This window comes from Lolium perenne, chromosome 2, assembly GCF_019359855.2.
Source record: "Lolium perenne isolate Kyuss_39 chromosome 2, Kyuss_2.0, whole genome shotgun sequence".
NCBI lineage: Eukaryota > Viridiplantae > Streptophyta > Magnoliopsida > Poales > Poaceae > Lolium > Lolium perenne.
Window position 1 is genome coordinate 316,790,668 of NC_067245.2, and position 17,151 is coordinate 316,807,818.

A 17,151-nucleotide genomic window follows, 5' to 3' on the forward strand; every position below is an offset into this window, starting at 1 on the left:
ATCCGGCTGGACTCCTCCTCCTGGATTCTCCGGCTACTGGGCCGCCCGATGGGCCATAGGCCTCATCACCATCTTTGGGCCACCCGGGCTAGCCGGAAATAGGACCCCATTGTGGTACACCTAGTTGGCATATCCCCAACAGTAGCCCCCGAAGTTCTTCAAGATTCTTCATCCAATCATCCGAGGCATTCTTCAAGGTGTCCGGAGAAAATCTCGAAGATCTTCCAAAACATTCATCAATCTCCGGCTTGCAAATGTCCTGAATCTTCTCAAACAAACGTTCCCGTGATTGACGCGATACTTAACGGTTGTATGCGGAATTTACGATCCTTCCACAACAAGATTTCCAAATTTCCCGCGCGAAATTTTTGGAAGGCGGATCTCAACCGAGAAAATCAGGATTTGCTGTTCAGGCGCATTCACCGCACATCTTCACCACCGTTTGACCTAGGACACGTGGCGGAAATCCAACGGGTCGACCGATCGTCTCCGGCCGTAGGATCCGATGCACGAATCCCAACGCAAGCTCTATATAAACCCGGAGCGGGCGGTGAGAGGCTCATTTCTCACCGCCTGCTCCACTTCGTCTTCTAGCTCCAGCTCATGCTTGCTCAGACAGATCTGGCCACCGGCGAACCCTTCGGTGACCTCGATGCACCGCCATTCTACTGCACATCCTCGCCGGAGAAGCTCGCGTTTGAACGCGCCTCGCAAGCCTCCGCCGATCCGCGCCGTTTTCGAGCCATTCCTCCGCCGTCTTCAACGTCCTCAAGCTCGCCGGCGACCACGGGCAACCGCCACGCCATTGCCGGTAAGTTCGCCGAACTTGGAGAAGATGAAGTAGAGATAGGTGCATCAAATTTCCCCTAAGTCACTAGTTCCGCACTTGCAGCCGGACTAATGGCCGAGCCATTCACCCTAAGCGATAGCTCCACAGATAGCTCCGCCTCAAACGAGCCCATTCATGCTCCGCCCTTGTTTTTCCTACCTCCGAACATTTCCGACAAATCGTTAGCCTTACCTTACTCCGGATCTTCCAGCAACCCACTAGGTAAGATACCTACCGAGGCGGAGATCCAAGAAGAGGTCAAAGGCCAAGCAAGAATGGCGGACAAGGTGAAGGAGGCGGAGATGAATAAGGCCTCGAAGACTAAGGAACGTGAGGGGGAGAAGGGGCAGTGGTGGCCCTGTGACTTAACCGGACAGGACCTCAAATCACTTCAAGCGGAGGGCTTCATAGCTCCGGGTTCTTGGAGGTTCACCAAGGGGAGTTCGTCTCCGGCACCGAAGGTCGGAGAGAGGGTCTTCACGAAGGCCTGGGTGGAACGCGGTCTATCGCTTCCGCCCTCAGACTTCTTCCTCTCCGTCCTCAATACGTACGGATTGCAGCCACACAACATATGCCCCAATGCATATACGGCTCTTTCCAACTTTGCAACGTTGTGCGAAGGGCACCTCGGGATCCAGCCAGATGTTCGGTTATTCCAATATTTCTACAAGACGAAGAAGGAGACCAAGTACAAGGTCATGGTCAACTGCGGTAGCGTTACCTTTATGCTCCACCCCAAGAGAGTTTTTCCGCCCATGGCGGCACCCGAAACAGTCCGGTATTGGAACGCCGGCTGGTTCTATATTAAGAATGTGAATGCTCCGGATTGGGACTCCGGCTTGCCCGTTTTTGTCAATAGCGCTCCAGTGGAACTGGACAGCTGGTCGTATGTTCCGGACCTGAAGGCGTCACTGGATCTAGATCAGATGGCCCGGAGGATTGCCAAGCTCACCCAATATGGGTTAACTGGCCACGACCTTCTCATGGGCTGGTTTACCAGGAGGAGCCAGCCACTTCAGTACCACCGACGGCTGATCTGTGATTACTCCGGAAACAAGGACCCACTCCGGGTCACTGAAATGGATCTCCCCTCCGACTCCCTCACGCGTCAGATCAAAATGCTGTACAAGGTCCCCAAAGGACGGAATATCCTTGAGATCGCCCATGACATCTACACCAAGGGGGAATGCCCCAATGTAAATTTATGATCCGCGTCCTTTTCAATTTATCCTTAGAGACACTGCTTTTAACACTTTGCACTTTGTTTTTGCAGCTTCTCTCCTTGGGTAAAGAGGACTTCGGCGTGCTGTTCCACCAAGCATCGGTGGATCCGAGTGTAACGGCCCAGGGTAGGACCCCTAATAGATTTGTCTGTTCTTTTCTTTTTGTGCATCATCATGTCATCATGCATCATATCACCCATGGTTTCACAAAATAAAATTATTTTGTAAACCCTAGCTATCTTGTTTTTCCTTCTCATATGGTTTAATAAAACCCCCTCTCAAATTCCCTATTTTTATAATTAAGTTGTGCAACAAATAATTTTGGAATAAAATGTTGCTTTGTTTTGGTTACAATTAAAGTATTATTTGGAAAACTGATTTTTAATCTCCTCTCACCTTTGTTGCAAATTCAAAACAGAAAAGGATTTTGAAATTCAAATGTTTTCAATAGAAACAGAAAAAGAAAAGAGAAAATGTTTTTCTAAAACAAAGCTAACCCTAACCCTGGACTTCCTTCTCTCTGGCCCATCTCCATTCTTCACACCGAGCAGGCCAACGCCAGCAGCGGCCCAGCCCACCTTGCTGCTGGCCCGTAACCCTTCACTCATCTTTCCCCTTTTCGTCATCCTCCTCCACGAGAACGGCATGAAGCCGTGGTCCTCCCCTCCTCACATCGCTGTCCCGCGCTAACCACCACCTCACCTGCTCCCTCCCTTTTAATCCCCACCACGAGCTCTTGCAAACCCTAGCCTCCTCCTCCTCTCGCGCCGCCATATCCTCTTTCCCCTTTTCCCCTTTCTTCTCCCTCAGGAAAGAAACACAGAGACGAAACAGCCACAGAACCATGGCCGTCGCTCAGTACCTCGACCGTGTCCTCGTCTCCGGCTACCCCACGTCCAACCGAGAGCACCAGGAGCTACGCCTCGACTCCCTCGTCATCTTCCCCGAAGGAATTGTCCCCACGCGCCTCCAATCAACGACACCATCGCCATTTCTCCATCCCGGCCGCAGTGCTCCAGCGTCAATTCAGGCCTTCTCCGACCTCCTCTGCCCTCTTTGACCTTCTCCTCACGATCCTGGTGAGTTTGCAGTCCTCCCGAGCCTCTCCACGGACCTCCTCTCCTTTTCCTCCGTCCCACCGGCGTTGACCGCCATAGCTCCTCGCAGGTGCTCGTCGCCGGCCATCCTCCGGCGGTCTCCCGGTTCCGGCGCCGCCCGTTTCTGGTCCCGCGCACCGAGGCGCACCCGACGCCCTCTTCCTCGCCCCTGGAACACCACCAGTCGACCACGCACGCGACGCCGGCCGCGGTGATCACCACCGCTGGGAACGCGCACGGCATCACGACGTCGAACACCTTCCGTGTGTGCACGCATGGTTGCCACGTCGACGCCACGTCACCCCCCGGCCCCACCTGTCTGCGACTCCGGCTAGCAATCATCCCGATGAGAAACGCCCCAGATCCAGATCTGGATCTGGCGGTTTGCACTTTGACCCCTGCAACTTTTGCACATCAACCCGGCGCCCCTGTCCCCCCTAACTCTTGTGATAACCCCCCTGCAGTTTTTGAAGAATCAACCCGGGGCCCATCTCTTCCTCAGCGTCCCAGTCAGCCTCCTAGCCCCATCCGTCAGCCTCTGTGGCTAGCCTATCTCTTGGTATAAAATGTTTTACCCTTTTCTCTGTTTGCTGAAAATTGCAGACTATGTTTAAAACTTGATAAATTCATATCTCATAAACTATAACTCCAAATAAAAAGTGTTATATATGAATTTTGATCAGAAAAATGAGAGGAACATGAATATGCCATCCATATGCCTGTGTGCATCTCACATCATGTCGCGCGTTGATAGTTGTGCATGTTTCACCCTAATTGACGCCGGAGTATTTCGGGCACCGACTAAGGTTTCCCCGCTCCGATTAATATTGAAGTAGCGCACCCCTGCCATGTTGTGCCATGCTAATCAACCATTTAATGATGTCGGTAGAAATGCAACTCCAACCTTAAATTGTTCGTCCGGGGTTCCGACTCCACTTAATCTGGATAGTTGCATTGCATCATCGTTGCTATGTCATAACTTGTGACGCCTCGGAACCAGTACCTTGAGGATCCCAGCGAACCCGCCGAAATCTGCACGATATCGATTCTGAGACGCCCTCCGACATGACGTGCGCGACGAATCACACACGTGATGCCAGAGGAATTAACACGAGCGGTAGCATTACAACAGGATTACAATAGAGCCCACAAGAAATAGATATTACAACAACGACTCCAACGAGCCAAGATACAAATATACAATACAAAGATCCAAATCATACAGAAGATCAAATACGTTCGAGTACGGACAAGATACAAATTGGACTAAGAGTCCTGAAGATAACCAGTGGCGTCCATAACCCTGCCCAGGCCAAGCCGGAAGGGTAACCATGCTAACGTCGTCATCTCGTACATGTCGAAGTCGGGCCATCGGTTGCCGACAAAAGGGAGAGAAGAGACGAAAAGAAAGAAAGTCGAGGGTAAGTACCATGGCACGTACTTGCGAGACAAGACCGGCTGTGCTCACCGATGGGCGGTATAAACATCACCTGGCTATATGTGGAGTTTAGCGGCAGCAAAGCTTGTACTAACTTATAGAGACACGCTACAACATTCGTCTAATCAGAGAAGATAAGAGAGCGCAAAAGCTAACAATTCTATACTCTGCAAACATAACCCAACCGATGCATTCCCCCTTCGCAAAGGAAGAAGTACTAACAAGGGCACTCACACGGTTGATAAGTTTTATTAGATATCGGTTGTAGTAGTGCTAAATTACTACGCCAGTTATTAACAAATTATTAGCAGCAACATAAAGGTGTAAGTTGTCCTATGATCAAGCTATACAATTCCAAGTCGTCCATAACCGCGGACACGGCTTATTGATAAGATGTACACCCTGCAGGGGTTGCCCAAATGTAACCATACGCATGCTCAACCCGCTTATGACAGGCGGAGTCTCACAACAAGATCGTTCCCAGTTCAACAAGAAAGTCTAGGGGGGCACCCCACTAAGCTACCCGGAACGAAGTTCGGCCGTACTCCGAGGCGGACTCAGGTTTTGCGTCGGCGGTTAGGCGTGCAAACCACATGCTTCGCTAAACGTCCCGCAAGGTACAATACAGAATATAAACACCCAAAGGTAATAGGAAGTAAACACCCGAAGGCAACAGTAAGTAAAGCATGGCATACATGGCATAGGGAAATAAAACCAAGGTTGTGGCCTCCTTTTCAACAGACTTGAGAAAAGGTAATGGGTGAGGGGGGTCCCGATAATCGTCCCCACGCATGGGTAGAGCACTCAATCTCGGAACAGATAACAAGAACTCGGGTCCTAGGGAACATTAGCGAGACAAAGATCCGATGCTTTCGCAAAGGGGCTCACAGATGCCACTGCTTACAATTTTAGTTGATAACAATTAAGTAAGGCATGAGTATCTCCAACAACTGATATAGCATGTGATAACTTCCCAACAACCCAACAGGTATAGAGATAAAAGCAGATCCCTAAACATGCGCTACGACTCGCAAGGCTCAACCAACAAACAACGGCGATAGGTAGCGGATATTTAACACGGCTCATTTGGGTAACAGTGTAATAGGACACGTGACACAACAGAATCGCAACATATGGATAGCAAGAGAACAACGAGCAAGAAACTGTAAAATAGGTGAAGAGGTGGGCTCGCCTGTGAAAAGCTGCAGAAGAACTTGTCGGAGAACTCGTCGTATCTCACAACACCACTTCGTGATCCTATCCGGGAAGAAGCAAATGCTGGAACACACAACGGGTGCAAGTCTTACTACTACGGAAGAAGAACCAGCATGAGCAGATACATGCATGCATGACATGGCAACGATGATGCAATGCAACTATCCAGATTAAGCGGAGTCAGAACCCCGGACGAACAATTTAAGGTTGGAGTTGCATTTCTACCGATAGCGTTAAATGGTTGATTAGCATGGCACAACATGGCAAGGGTGCACTACTTCAATATTAATCGGAGCGGGGAAACCTTAGTTGGTGCCCGAAATACACCGGTGTAAATTAGAGTGAAACATGCACAACTATCAACGCGCAACATGATGCGAGATGCACACAGGCATATGGATGGCATATTCATGTTCCTCTCATTTTTCTGATCAAAATTCATATATAACACTTTTTATTTGGAGTTATAGTTTATGAGATATGAATTTATCAAGTTTTAAACATATTCTGCAATTTTCAGAAAACAGAGAAAAGGGTAAAACATTTTATACCAAGAGATAGGCTAGCCACAGAGGCTGACGGATGGGGCCAGGAGGCTGACTGGGACGCTGACGAAGAGATGGGCCCTGGGTTGATTCTTCAAAAACTACAGGGGGGTTATCGCAAGACCTGGGGGGACAGGGGCGCCGGGTTGATGTGCAAAAGTTGCAGGGGTCAAAGTGCAAACCGCCAGATCCAGATCTGGATCTGGGGCATTTCTCATCGGGAGGATTGCTAGCCGGAGTCGCAGACAGGTGGGGCCGGGGGGTGACGTGGTGTCGACGTGGCAACCATGCATGCACGCACGGAAGGTGTTCGACGTCGTGATGCCGTGCGCGTTCCCGGCAGTGGTGATCACCGCGGCCGGCGTCGCGTGCGTGGTCGACTGGCGGTGTTCCAGGGGCGAGGAAGAGGGCGCCGGGTGCGCTGGACCAGAAACTGGCGGCGCCGGAACCGGGAGACCACCGGAGGGTGGCCGGCGATGAGCACCTACGAGGAGCTATGGCGGTCAACGCCGGTGGGACGGAGGAAAAGAAGAGGAGGTCCGTGGAGAGGCTCGGGAGGACCGCAAACTCACCAGGATCGTGAGGAGAAGGTCAAAGAGGGCGGAGGAGGTCGGAGAAAGCCTGAATTGATGCCGGAGCGCTGCGACCGGGATGGAGAAATGGCGATGGTGTCGTTGATTGGAGGCGCGTGGGGACGATTCCTTCGGGGAAGATGATGAGGGAGTCGAGGCGCAGCTCATGGTGCTCTCGGTTGGACGTGGGGTAGCCGGAGACGAGGACACGGTCGAGGTACTGAGCGACGGCCATGGTTCTGTGGCTGTTTCGTCTCTGTGTTTCTTTCCTGAGGGAGAAGAAAGGGAAAAAGGGGAAAGAGGAGATGGCGGCGCGAGAGGAGGAGGCTAGGGTTTGCAAGAGCTCGTGGTGGGGATTAAAAGGGAGGGAGCAGGTGAGGTGGTGGTTGGCGCGGGACAGCGATGTGAGGAGGGGAGGACCACGGCTTCATGCCGTTCTCATGGAGGAGGATGACGAAAAGGGGAAAGATGAGTGAAGGGGTACGGGCCGGCAGCAAGGTGGGCTCGGCCGCTGCTGGCGTTGGCCTGCTCGGTGTGAAGAATGGAGATGGGCCAGAGAGAAGGAAGTCCAGGGTTAGGGTTAGCTTTGTTTTAGAAAAACATTTTCTCTTTTCTCTTTTCTGTTTCTATTGAAAACATTTGAATTTCAAAATCCTTTTCTGTTTTGAATTTGCAACAAAGGTGAGAGGAGATTAAAAATTAGTTTTCCAAATAATACTTTAATTGTAACCAAAACAAAGCAACATTTTATTCCAAAATTATTTGTTGCACAACTTAATTATAAAAATAGGGAATTTGAGAGGGGGTTTTATTAAACCATATGAGAAGGAAAAAACAAGGTAGCTAGGGTTTACAAAATAATTTTATTTTGTGAAACCATGGGTGATATGATGCATGATGACATGATGATGCACAAAAAGAAAAGAACAGACAAATCTATTAGGGGTCCTACCCTGGGCCGTTACACCGAGCAAAGCCGACAATGCTCCGGAGGTGGAAAAGGAGGAGGAAGATGAAGAGCCGGAGCACTACAAGCCCCGGGTTACCAAGCGCCCACGCGGCCCCTCCGCCGAAGCCGGAGGAACATCGAAGAAGGCGAAGGCCTCGGGGAATGGTCCCTAGCATCGACATGATTCCCGTCGAGCGGAGGCGGACATGCTGAAATTACTTGCTACCGCTGGAAAGGGCACCAAGCCCGTGCTACCCGGAGCAAGGTAATGGTTGTTGGTTTTTTGCTTCAAATTTGACAAAGTCCTTAGCTTACTTTGTATGTTTGGTTTGTCAGGCAGCAAAAGGCTCCGGCCGGAAGGAGCAAGAGCCAGACGCCAGTCACTTCTTTCATGAAGGCGTCGCCTGCCGTAGCTCCGGAGACCCCGGTGATCCCTCCTAGCGCCTCCAACCTCCAGCGCGAACCCTCTCCGGCCAAGGCACCTCCCTCGCCTGCTCATTCTACCGGAAAAACTCCTGATGACGTTGTGCACATCAGCAGTGAGAAAAGACTGGAGAGCACTTCCAGGAATATTCCGGCTACTGGAGCTGATGCTGCGAGGAAGGGCGATGCGGAGGTAACTTCACGAGAGGTGGCGGAGGTTCGAACCGATGATGCCATTGCCAAGCACTTGGAGGCTGAGGGCGTAGACCCTCGTGCTAGGCCCAAAGCATACTCCGTAAAGCTGTTTTCAAAGCTTGATGAGGCGGAGCGATGGGAGCTCCAAGAGGATTTAATTCGCTCCATGATGAAGGAAGTCTGGGAAAAACCCGATTCTCCCTCATATGAGATAGAGCAATTCAAGAAGAAATCTACTGATTTTATTGAGCAGTTCAAGATGAAGACTGCGGAATTTACTGATCGTTTGCTCACACAGCGCAAGGTAACTTCTCCGTACAGTAGCCCCCAAGTACGTAGGCGGAAACCTAGTATCCGCCTAGATACTTTAGAGTTATATCCGGAAAAAAAATTGACCCTCTTGCTTTTGCTGTTTTTTGTGCAGCAAACCCAAACCTTGCACTATGAGTTGAACAAGACCGTTGCACATCAGCAACGTTGCTTGGAAAAACAGGCGGATATGCTAGCGGATCGTGACGATCGGATCTCCGAGTTGGAGAGTAAACTTGCAAAGAAGCAAGGTACGGTCACATCATAGCTTGTCATGTTTCCGACTCTGTTGATGCCATTCGTTCATAAGCAAGTGTTTTATTGCTTTATGCAGATGGTCCATCAACGGTTATCTTTGAAGCCAAATGCAATGATTTTGAGGTGCCCCTCTCCGGGTACCGTGCTCTCAAAGCAAAACTGGTGGAGACGGAGGCGGAGAAGAAAATATCGGATGAGCTGCTTGTCCAGAAGATCAAGGAAAACAAAGAGGCTAGAGCTGTGGATCTCAAGAGGCAGGAAGAGGACGCCATCATGATTAAGCAGCTTCTGGACGAGACTAGTAATCTCAAGACTGAGGCCGCCATTGCCAGAACTGACTCCGACCTTATGGACGCGGAGATCTTTGGTGCGTTTCTGCATTCTTACGCCTTTACTTCTTGAGCAACCAGTGTTTTCGCGCTAATCCTTCGAATTTAATTTGTGAACAGAGACTCTAGGATATGAAGAATCAAGGCGGATCCAGTACGGCCGCGACGATCTCGTACAACTTGCTGGCGAGGATGTTCATGATTTGATTTCCGTGTCATGGAAAATCTGCTATAACTTGGCCCTCAAGAACAGCCGGAAATGCAATATCCGAGATTTGATCGAGAAAATGTCCGTGCTTCCGGAGATCGTGGCGGATCTTCAAGCATCCTCAGCCCGTGGCACAGCTCGAATGGCCTTAGCAATGTGTTTGTGCAGGTATCCGGACATGGACCTGAACGCAACCACAACCGCTGTGCCAGACGGCTGCGACTCCGACAAGGCTATGGAGCGGTGCAGCGGATATGACTCCCGCATTGCCAGTTATATCTGCCACGACCAGTTCTACGACAAAGCAGTCTTGCCCGAACATGAAGCCGCTGAAGAGCGCAAAATGCAAGAATCTGCTGCAGAGGATCCGGAAGCATCGGATGATAATAGCCAGTGTACGTGGACCAGCTCTCCAAGTCTCCGGCGAAGACTGATCCAGCCGGAGATGCCACTGCCTCCTCTCCGGCCAAGGAGCCAAAGAAATGAAACTTGTTCCTGGAAGAGGAGACAAAGAACTTTGCATCAATTTAGCCCCTGAGTGGGTTTGTAAATTTTAAACTTAAGTAGTTTAGAAGTTATGCTTTTGACGCAGTGTGATAAACTATGCTTGTTAGCGGAGGGCAAATGCCCTTTGCTAGTTTGTTTTATGCACACTTTTTATTTACGAAGCAAGTGCTGGTTTCCACATATTCTTGGTCTATGTGTTTGATGTTTCATGAGTCGGAGGACCTGTAGCCGGAGAATGCTTGCCGGAGTGATAGGGCCTAATGACCAATCCATCAAAAACTCCGGAACCAGCCTCCCAGCCCGGGTGCCGAATGTCACTACTAGGAATCCACACATAATCATCAAAAAATGTGCATGCCAGAAAACTTAAGCTCACGTCCTACTGGACGATTTTTGAAATCACAACTAATACACACATAGACGGAAAAATCCAGCTCTGCGGTTTTGGTCGGAAAAAAGAAATGCTTACATGATCCAAAAATGAAGAACTAAAGGAGATAAAAGACTCAAAGAGTGAACCAAATGCTTTATTTCATTGATCATATAAAACGTAGAATATACACAATTGAAACATGTGTTAAGTGTGGAAAGGACGTAGCTGTGATATATTCCATGGCCGGTCTGTTTCGTCATAGATGTCGTCCGGATCTTCCCTTTTCCGCTTAAGGTGGAAATTTGCAGGTCTATCCTTGACTTCCCGGAAATCTACTAAATAGTAGGATCCATTGTGAAGGACTTTGCTGATGACGAAAGGTCCCTCCCAAGGTGAAAGCCAGTTTATGAGTCTTCTTTTGTCGGAGGTGTAGCACCAAATCACCTTCCTTGAACGAGCGTTGGCTATGATAGCGGCACAGCTGCTACTGATAGATGGTGGATCTTTGGTTTGCTAAATCTCACGCCTCTTCTAACAAATCCACGGATAAATGCCGATCTTGGTCAGCTTCTTCCTCTGAGTAGGCAGAAATTCGTGGGGAGTCATGGATAATGTCTGTTGGGAGGATAGCTTTAGCTTCGTAGACCATGAAGAACAGAGTAAACCCTGTTGATCGGTTCGGAGTCATTCGTAAACTCCATAGCACCGAGGGCAGTTCCTCGACCCAAGCTCCGGATGCACGACGGAGCGGAGCTTCAAGTCTTGGTTTAATTCCGCTCAAAATGAGGCCGTTGGCCCACTCCACTTGTCCATTCGACTGGGGGTGTGCTACGGAAGCTAAATCTAGCCGGATCCCAACATCATCACAGTAGTCCTTTGATTCTGCAACTGCGAAATTCGTGCCATTGTCAGTGATAATGCTATGCGGAATTCCGAACCTGACCACGAGGCTTATTACAAAATTTAGTGCTGATGCACCATCTGGCTTCTTCACCGGTTTAGCCTCAATACATTTGCTAAACTTATCAACAGCTACTAGGAGATACTCAAATCCGGAGGATGCCCTCTTTAGTTTTCCGACCATGTCCAGCCCCCAGACCGCAAATGGCCAGGTAATAGGGATGGTCTTTAGCTCTGCAGCTGGTGCATTGGGTTGTCTTGCGTAAAACTAACATCCACGGCAATGTTCGACAATTTCATCGGCGTCCTGCTTTGCGGTCAGCCAGAAGAAACCTTGCTGGAAGGCTTTGGATACGAGGGACCTCGGAGCGGCGTGATGCCCGCAATCACCAAGATGTATTTCTCTAAGTATCTCAATGCCTTCTTGTTGCGAAATGCACTTCTGGAAAATTCCGGAAGTGCTTCTTTTGTAGAGTTGTCCATTAATTATCATGTAGGACTTTGCTCTCCGGATAACCTGCCTCCTTAGAACTTCGTCTTCGGGTAATCTCTGATCAGTAAGATAGTCCATGATTGGCTTCGTCCAAGCCGGAGTTACAAGCATGACTTCCTTAGTCGGAGGATTTGCGCGGTCAGGGTTTTCCGGATATGCTCCTTGGACAGATGGTACCCTAAGATGCTCCAAGAATATTCCGGGTGGTATTGGTTTTCGATCGGATCCGAGCTTAGATAACATGTCCACGACAGTGTTGTCGTCTCTTCTGACGTATTTGACTTCGTATCCGAGGAAGCACTTTGCCATCTCGTCGACTTCGTCTCTGTATGCCGCCATAACTGCATTCCGAGCATTCCAGGTTCCGGCTACTTGCTGGGCGACGAGGTCGAAGTCTCCACAGCATATGATATGCTTTATTCCGATTTCCTTCACGATTCGCAATCCATGCAGCAGTGCTTCATATTCTGCCATGTTGTTTGTGGCATGAAAATGTATCTGGAGAACGTATTTGAACTCCTCTCCAGTCGGAGACTTGAGGGTTACCCCAGCCCCCGAGCCTTGATGTTGCTTGGATCCGTCAAAATGCATGGCCCAAGCTTCTGGTTCCGGCACCAGTGTGTCGGAGGGCGCCTCCGTCCAATCCGCGATGAAATCTGCAAGGACTTGTGACTTGATGGCTTACCTTGGTTTGTAGTTGATCTCGAATGCGGCAAGCTCGATGCCCCATTTTGCTACTCTTCCGGTGGCGTCGGAGTTGTTGATGATTGTGTTCAGCGGAGCCTTGCTCACGACTGTCATGGGGTGTTCCTGGAAGTAGTGCCTTAATTTCCGGCTAACCAGAAAAACTCCGTAAGCTAGCTTCTGGAAGTGGGGGTAGCGTTGTTTGGATTCTGTCAGGACTTCACTGACGTAGTACACAGGTCTCTGAACTCCGTACTCGTGCTCTTCCTCCTGTCGCTCCACCACAATGACGATGCTGATGACCTTGTTCGATGTCGCCAGGTAAAGGAACATGGGTTCCGAAGGTGTTGGAGCTGCCAGAACGGGGGCGGAGGAAAGGATCCTCTTTAACTCCTGAAGGGCCTTGTCTGCTGTTTCGTCCCAGACGAAATTGTCCGCTTTCTTGAGTAATTTGTACAGTGGAAGTGCCTTCTTGCCAAGGTGGCTGACAAACCGGCTCACTGCTGCTACACAACCAGTTAACCGTTGTATGTCCTTCAAGCAAGTTGGCCTTGATATGTTGAGAATGGCCTTGATTTTCTCCGGGTTAACCTCGATACCTCGATGGGAAACGATGAAGCCAAGGAGTTTTCCGGCTGGCACGCCAAAGACGCACTTGGTTGGATTTAACATCATCTTGTACTTTCGGAGATTATCAAAGGTCTCTTGGAGATCGTTGAGGAGATCATTACCCTTCCAGGACATGACCGCGATGTCATCGACGTATGCATGTATGTTCCGACCGATCTGGTCGCGTAGGCACCACTGCATGGTCCGTTGGTATGTGGCACCTGCATTTTTTAAGCTGAAGGGCATAGTAATATAGCAATATGTACCGTAAGGAGTGATGAAAGAGGTCGCCAATTGATCCGACTCTCGCATCCGGATCTGATGGTACCCGGAATATGCATCCAGAAAACAAAGGAGTTCCGACCCAGCCGTCGAGTCAATGACTTGGTCAATGCGAGGCAAAGGAAACGGATCCTTCAGGCAGTGTTTGTTCAAGCCGGTATAATCAATGCACATTCTTAGTATTTCAGTGTTCTTTTTGGGTACAAGGACTGGATTTGCGACCCAGTTAGTATGGATCACTTCTCTAACAAATCCTGCTTCTAAAAGCTTAGCTAACTCTTTCCCTATGGCACGGCGTTTCTTGTCTCCGAAGCGTCTCAAAGCTTGCTTCACCGGTTTTGCTCTGGGTTTGATGTTTAATGAGTGCTCGGCGAGTTCCCTAGGTACTCCGGACATGTCAGAGGGCTGCCATGCGAAGATGACTTTATTTTTCCGGAGGAACTCGACGAGCGCGCTTTCCTATTTAGCATCCATAGCTGCACCAATGGAGGTAGTCTTGGACGGATCCGCGTCTTCAAGTGCCACCTTCTTGGTTTCTTCTGCAGCCTTGAATGAAGGATTTTGGTCGGAGATTTGCTTCTTGAGGGCGGGCATCTCAGCCGGATCCACCTCGCTCCTCATCTCCTTCAGCTCGTCGGCGTTGAGGATGGATTCTGCAAAGGCTGCTTCTCCTTCCTCGCACTCTTGAGCTTTCCTGTAGTTGCCCTGGACTGTGATAGTTCCGGTTGGCCCTGGCATCTTCAGCTTATTGTAGATGTAGCACGGTCTTCCGTGAAACTTGTGGTATGCGGGCCTGCCAAAGATCACGTGATAAGAACTCTTGAAGGACACAACTTCAAATGTGATCCTCTCTTCGCGGAAATTATTAACGTCGCCGAAGGCCACATGAAGTGAGATGCTGCCCAATGAGTTTGCCTTTTTTTCCCCGGAACCACGCCATGAAACTCGACATTGCTATGCTTGAGCTGTGTTTCCGATAGGTTCATCTTTTTGAGGGTTTCCAGGTACATGATGTTCAAGCTGGCTCCGCCATCCATGAGGCACTTGGAAAAGTCGTACCCATCAATTCTGAGGTTGACCACTAGTGCATAGTGCTCGCGGGGTATCAACTCCGGGTGATCATCGCGGCTCCAAGTGACAGGTTTTTCCGACCACTTTACGTACTGAGGTTTTTTTTTGGCAATGTGGCATTTAGGGCCCGGAGGGCGGATTTCTTGGCCTTAGCTGTAGGTCTCCCAAGGAATGTGTGGTAAGCTCCTGCGCTTTTCTTCTCATATGGATTTTTGGACTTGGCTGCGGAATCCCCTTTGGGTTCCGGCGGAGCTTCGTCTTCATCCATGTCACTTAACTCCTTGGGTTCCGGATCCCTTGCCTTGCCTCCTTTTTCGCGTGGCCTGTTTTTCCTGGCACATTTGTATCCGACTTCTGGATCCGCCTTGAGGTCATTGACGAACTTGCAGTTGCGGTTGGTGTGGGTGGATTTTCCGTTGGCATCAAGATGAGCCAAGCAGGGCATATCTCTGTACTCCTCGTAGGTTTGTGGGGGGCGGGATCTGGCGGGCGTGACCTCATCACTACATTGCTAACCCCTACCTCCTCCGCTTCCACGACCGCGGCCTCGGCCTCCGCCTTGGCCTCGCTGCTGGAACGTCATGGCCACCATGTCGGATCCTTCATGCTGATCATCGGGAAGATTCTTCCGCTTATTGCCATTGCCTTTTTTCTGATGTGGCAATGCAACGGCTTGGAGGGCGAATCCGGCATCATCGTCTGCTGCTGCGTAGGAGCTGGCAGTTGTGATCATCTTATTAAGGGTGAGAGTTTCGGCGTCCTTCTGACGTGTTAGGGTATGGCGGAGGAGTCCGCCTTTGGTGAGGCCTCCGATAAAAGCTAGCATGGCTGTTTCGTCGCCTACGCCTTCGCAGGAATTTTTCATCTCAAGCCACCGAGACAAAAAGTCTCTGGAGGTTTCTCCCTTCTTCTGTCTGCACTGCTGCACGTCGCAGGCAGAGTAAGGCCGCTTGTAGGTTCCTTCGAAGTAGTGGTTGAAAGTTTCCCTGAGGTCGAACCAGTTGTGGATGGATCTTTCCGGCAGGTCCGCTAGCCACTGACGGGCTGGTCCTGTAAGGTACAGCTGAAGCATACGACAGGCGAGGTTTTCAGTTGCTCCGGCGAAGGTTACTGCGCCGTAGAAATCCTCAAGCCATGTGTTGGGTTTTTCCCTGCCATCGTACACTTTCAGGCTGCCGGGTAGGCGGAAACTAAAACCTTTCGGGATTGTTTCCTCCCGAATCTGGGTTCCAAACCAACGAGGTCCGACATACTCCGGCCAGTAAGTGTTGAGCCGCTCTCGAGCGTCATATTGATCGTTTCCTTCAGGGGGTGGCTTGCGGTTGCGTCGTGATCCTTTGCTTCCGCCACCACCACCACCTCCATCGCTTGGCGGAGTAGGAGATCGGCGTGGAGGTCACTTGCTGTTTCCTGCGCCCTTGCTCCTGTGACTACGGGGAGTCAGAGATCGGCGGGACCTTCTGTCTCCGCCTCCGCCGATGCCTCTGTCATCAGGAGGGGATGGGGAACGACGCGGAGGTCTCTTTGAGTTCCGGCAAGGGGAGTCTCTGTCCTGCCGCTTGCTCGCGCTCCGACGATTATCCCTGTTTTCTCCGCCTTCTTTGTTGTGTCTGCCATCCTTACGATGGCTTCTTCCGGCGTCCTCTCTGCGGCCCTCGTCTCTGTTCGTCCTTGGTTCCATATTTCCGCGGATGTTTATTCCGCCCGGGCCGTGAGACTGGGCGTTTCCGGCTGGGGCATGGTTCCTTGGAGGAGGCATGTTTGTACGACATGGGGGTGGAGATGGGTGTCGATACTTGTCAGCGCCTTTGTACATTGGATCCTTTCCTTTCTCCTTCGTGGTGGAAGATACTAGAATTGGATCCGGATGATTAATAGCTTCCTTTCTCCGGCGCTCGGTGGATCCGGTGCGCGATTGATGGTCTCTTGCTGTGGACTGGCAAAGGTTGGGATCGGAGGCAAGCTTCTGTGATGTGTTTGCCTTTTCCTGCTGGTTCACTGCCTTGTTGATGAGATATCTTGCCTTGTTGATGAGATATCTTGCCTTGTCGATGGCGATCGGATCCTCGCGCACGTCCAGGATGTGTTTTGCCAGAAGTAAGTTGTTTTTTGTCATCGTCATCACGTCTTGCCCATTGTGATCCACGTAGGCCTCATGCACGTGGTTAGTCTTGGGCTTGGTGGTGGTGTTGAAGTTGAGGTTGCGGGGGGTGACATTGTCACTACGTCTCTTCCTTTTCTCCTTCTGCAGCTCTGTATACTCTGCTATGAGCCTTTTCTGGAGTGCGGAAGTTTGGTTGTATGCTTCTAGTGCTTTTTTCTGCATTACTCTAAGCTCCTTTGTGCCATCCTCAATTTTCTTTGCTTCTCTAAGCAGTTCCTCGCGCATGCCATCAAGTTTTGCAACTTCCTGCACGCGCTCGAGGGTGATTGGTGTGACCAATAGTTCTCCATATGCATCTGGATCGCCTCGGAGACCTGCTGATGTCCTTGTTGTTCCGGGGGGGGGGGGGGGGCATCTTGCTGAGGAGGGAACGGATTGTGGGTTGGCAGGTTGTTCCGGCTAGGAGGCACTTGGCTGTTCGGATCCGAAGATGAACTGCTCCGGCCATCAACTAGTGGTTGGATCCGACCGGTTCCGT

General features: G+C 50.5%; 1 protein-coding gene across 1 annotated transcript; it reads right to left on the reverse strand.

The window, feature by feature from the left end:
* Positions 1–10,990: 10,990 nt before the first annotated feature.
* LOC127329554 (uncharacterized) lies at positions 10,991–13,357 on the reverse strand. The gene is made up of 3 exons (XM_051356056.1): positions 13,279–13,357; positions 12,549–13,053; positions 10,991–11,627 (listed from the first exon to the last, which is right to left on the reverse strand). The coding sequence occupies exons 1-3, from the start codon at positions 13,355–13,357 to the stop codon at positions 10,991–10,993; spliced, it is 1,221 nt and encodes a 406-aa protein (XP_051212016.1).
* Between the last annotated feature and the right edge of the window lie 3,794 nt (positions 13,358–17,151).